Below are 4,572 nucleotides of genomic sequence, written 5' to 3' on the forward strand. Positions count from 1 at the left end.
GGTCCGTATCTTCCTCCGTATAACTCTGTCTTCGATAAATTTCTCTTTCGGAATAACTTTTTTCACTCCATTTTCACGACTTGCTCCCGAATCACGTTAAACACACACAACATGTCACAAACACATCAAAACGACCTAGACTCGCTCAAAAACAAGTAAAACTTATAGCCGAAAAGTATCGAATGTGCCGTAATTTCACGGCATCAATGGCTTGTGGTTTCATTAAATTTGCCGAGGAGTGACATAGAACAAGTACGAGAAGTTATCGGATACATACCTGATTCTCGGGCAAATTGAGGCGGTGTGAGGATCACCAGCTGTAAGTTCTTGTTGGTCGCTAAGCTGACAAACTTTTCGAGGAGCTAGATGATAATGCGTACGATGCATATAATTTTGGTGGAAGTCCTGGCAGCTGTGCAAGACTCTTGCACTCTGTTAAGTCAAAGGATCGAAGAGCACTAAGTTGGCTATGGTTGTGAGATTAGAGTATCTCTAGCATTTGTTTCGCAAAACTCAAGAATTTAAGCTTGTTCAACCGGACAACAGAAGGCAGAGGTTGTGAGATTAGAGTATCTACAGCAGCGTTTGCTCCCGAGTTTTCTAAGTCCCCTATCTCTTGCAGCGAGCTTTCAAGTTTTGAGCAATACGACACATTTAGACTAACCAAACTTTTCAGGCGAGATCTTTGCTTGGAAGAGCTACGAGGTCCTTTCATGTGACTCAAATCTAGCTTGGCAATATGAGTTTATGCTTGGATAGATGATGGTAGTTCCACTTATCCCAGACCTCCATGTGAATCTTTAACTCTAGCTTTATTCTTCCTAGGATTTGGAAATTTCTCTAAACTTCGAGCAATCTTGTAGATACATATATTCAAGAGATTCCACGTTAACACATGAAACCTCTTGAACTTTTTTATAATCACGCAAATTTAACTCAACGACTTTTTTGGAACATCCGGGGAATGGTGAACCTCTTGGAATTACTACAATCTCACGGACTCAAATACTCCAAATTTGGCATCCCGGCAATCCGGTATTTGCATCGAGTGCTTAGAGCCACTTTGAGATTTGGCGATAAAGTAGATACGGAAAATGCTGTTCAAATAAAAAAAAGGAATGAGATAGAAAAAAATGAACAACAGGTAAAATGGAAAATACTTGAGTGAGTTTTAAAATTGAGCTTCTTACTTAAAATGATGATGGGACGATTTGGAAAAAGACATAAAAAGATCTTATATCAATCTTGAAAACTACTGATAAATCAAGAATCATATGAGATTGAAAGGGTTCTATATATTTTGTGATTTACAATTCATGAACTAGAGACTATTTATACACAAATACCTACATAATTACAAGCATGATTCTAGGCGTATATCTTGCCTGATATCAAGCCATATCTTCCACAGTATTAAGGTGTGATTCTGCATATTTAAAGAATATATAAAACCATATTTGACAATAAAACCATGTCGATATGGTCATCAAATCGAGGAAACGAGAGACCAAAATAATGCATAATGCATATATTTTAGTTTAGGAATTAATGTAACATTTTTCATCTAAGGACATGCATCACAATCCTAGGAAAAGCCAACATAGGAAGTATCTCGAATACAACGGGACAAAAGCAATAATAATATTTGCCAATATCGGGACGACGATGGTCGCGAGAGAAAACTAAAAATAAAAATAAACATAATTAGCTCTTTTGTACCTTTCTTCCGTCCATAAATAATGCGATGGGCCCGGACACGAGTTGAAGATGAACAAGCCTTTTGGGTTCAAAACTAGCTGGCAGTGATTCCCAAGGATAGTGATTCCAGACAAACCAACGCAAGTTGTTGGGGAGGTACTCAATGGAACCATCATGGCAATTGGAGCCATCATCGATATGTGGATTCACGTTCCCACGTATGTATAATATCCTAAGCCTTTTCATATTTTTCATGGCCTCTTTGCTAAAAGAAATATTATTAAAATAAGGATACCAGATTGCTTCAATTGTTTTGGTCCCCTGGTAAAAAGATCATTAGTCTAAAACTTTAAATGTTGTATAAATCTGCTTGTCAATATAACTACTTACTCACTCCTTGCGATGACAAATCTCGTCATGTTTTGTACTATTTATTGTTGCACTTGAAGTTCTAGAAGAGCACTGTTAAAAACTTTTAAGGTATTATATTATTTAGGTCTCTTTTCAGAATATGTTGCTTAAGGGAAATACTTTGTACAATTAATTCTATAATTATTTTTTCTAATAATACATTTTCCGAGATGTTCTTTAGAGTCAAGTCTAAAAGCTTTTTATGTTGTGATAAAACAAAGATGTAATTGAAATAGTACCAACAAATTGTCATTTTCGAAAATAAAAAATAACCACGGCAAAAAGAATTCATGATTGAGTTGTTATGTATAAAATATCATGCAAATTTCAAATTAATCCAAAGAATGAAGTTGGATTGAAAACTTAAGAAGCTACAAGTCTAATTCATGGCTTAATAACATAAGACAGAAAAATTAGGCCGCCTTAGGCAATTAATTTTTCATTTGCTTCTCCTACTAAAGTAAACAAGTAAAATGACTTACGTGCGAGAATTTGAAGCAAGAGAAACAAACATTTGGAATTGACCCTATATGTCTTTGGAACATGAAGAATAGAAATTGAAAAGTATTGCATTGTTTAGCCTACTAACCGTATTGTTGACCACCACTTCTTCGAAATCTTAAAGCCCACAGTCTACTACGTTCTCCCGGTTCCTTTTGCATGTTCACCACATATTTACCCATATCTTGTATTAAATCATGCATTTCAATTGTATCTTTTTCAGATAGAAACACAAGGGATTTTTCAATTAGGCTATCCAATCCATATTCGGCTCAATATGACGGCTCTCAAGAATTTGCATGATCTCATCTTTTTTCCTCCCTCGTAAGAAGCATGCTATGTCTAGAAATATGTCTTGTTGTATGGGCTCAGTCCATCATAACTAATTTTGAGCTTGTCAATAATTTCTAAACTAGAGTTATTTTTCATACGCTCTATAGCACTTCTCCACACATTTATATTCCTTTTATGTAAGAAAGAACCCCACACTTTGAGGGCTAAAGGAAGGCCTTTAGCATGATTTACTACCTCGAAGGAAAGCTTCATAAAACACTTACTTGGAACTTCTTTTTTGAAAGCATGTTGATTGAACAATTGAGTAGCTTCATGATCAGGTAGTGTAGTCACTTCATAGATTGCATCATCCTTCTCTATGAGATGTCTGTTTCTAGTTGTTACAACAACTCTACTGCCATTACCAAACCAATCAAGATCACCTGCTAAATACTCCAAATGATCAGTATGATCTATGTCGTCAAGCACAACTAGCACCTTTTTAGAACAAAGTCTCCGAATCATGTCTTTACCGTTAAACTTATTATTGACATAATCATCTTTTCTTCTTAACGAGTTCGAGAGAGGAGGGTATTTTGTAAAGAATGCAATTGATTCTTTTTTCATTTTCTTTTACATCGCAAGAAAACAAGCAGCTTCAAATTGATAATATAGAGTATCAAAAATAACTCTTGCTATTGTCGTCTTACCAACACCTCCCATGCCCCATATCCCCACAATCCGAACATCATCAGTTTCCATATCAAATAGGGACTTTAATTTCTCTAAATGAACATTCATTCCCACAACATCTCGCAAAGAAGATAAAGAAGCACTCTTGCATAATTTGGAAGAAATTTGCTCGACAATCTGCTGAATATTCTTTGACTCAATCCTACATAAATAAGAAGATTAATTGTGGATGTAAGAAAGTCAAGAATTAGTAAGTATTTCACATTGTTGATGCATAAATATATAAAAAGACTGCACATAAATCAAACTCTTGAAGAACTAATCCGAATATTATACATGTAAGAATGTTAATGAGAAATTCAAGTGATAGGAACTATAATGTCTTCTAGCAGATAAAAACATATAAATCATCTGTCAATCCTTGTTACCAGAAATCATGAAATAAAATATTTCTAATGTCTAATGTACATATAAAATTAAATAATTGCATATATTTTTTTACTCACCCTTGGCGGATGTCATATCCTTTTAGATTTGCGGCAGCAGTTAGGGCAGTCCTCCATCCTTGCACCTTCTGCATTCCTTCAACATCATCCTTACACATTGATTCATGTTTGACAAAGGCTTCAGCAAAGCTCTCCCTCTGGTTTCGAACTTCTGATGGATCCACATCATAGAAAACAGGTATGACAGTTTGTCCATTATCGTCTTGCATTTCATGATGTCACTAGTTCATCTAAGCACCACTCGATGTAGCATAATTCTTTGAGAAAATGATAACGGTAACTTGAGACTCTTTGATAGCTTTCAAGAGTTCTTCTGTGATGGGATGTGCCATGCTTTAGCATTTTATATTTTATCATCTTCAAAGGTGAATATTCCTCTATTTCTCAAACCTTCGTACAAGTGACTTGTAAAATTTCTGCGAGTATCTTTGCCTCTAAAACTTAGAAAGACATCGTACTTCCATCGAGGACATTGTGAATTACCCACAGA

At 35.3% G+C, this 4,572-nt stretch overlaps 1 protein-coding gene across 1 annotated transcript; it reads right to left on the reverse strand.

Annotated features, from left to right (window-relative positions):
- Positions 1-1,081: 1,081 nt before the first annotated feature.
- LOC132042352 (TMV resistance protein N-like) lies at positions 1,082-4,293 on the reverse strand. The gene is made up of 5 exons (XM_059432916.1): positions 4,083-4,293; positions 3,594-3,778; positions 2,699-3,326; positions 1,720-2,019; positions 1,082-1,097 (listed from the first exon to the last, which is right to left on the reverse strand). Exons 1-3 carry the CDS (start codon positions 4,289-4,291, stop codon positions 2,953-2,955), a joined length of 768 nt encoding a protein of 255 aa, XP_059288899.1. The 5' UTR covers positions 4,292-4,293; the 3' UTR covers positions 1,082-1,097; positions 1,720-2,019; positions 2,699-2,952.
- Between the last annotated feature and the right edge of the window lie 279 nt (positions 4,294-4,572).

Source organism: Lycium ferocissimum, unplaced genomic scaffold (assembly GCF_029784015.1).
Source record: "Lycium ferocissimum isolate CSIRO_LF1 unplaced genomic scaffold, AGI_CSIRO_Lferr_CH_V1 ctg14708, whole genome shotgun sequence".
Classification (NCBI taxonomy): Eukaryota; Viridiplantae; Streptophyta; class Magnoliopsida; order Solanales; family Solanaceae; genus Lycium; species Lycium ferocissimum.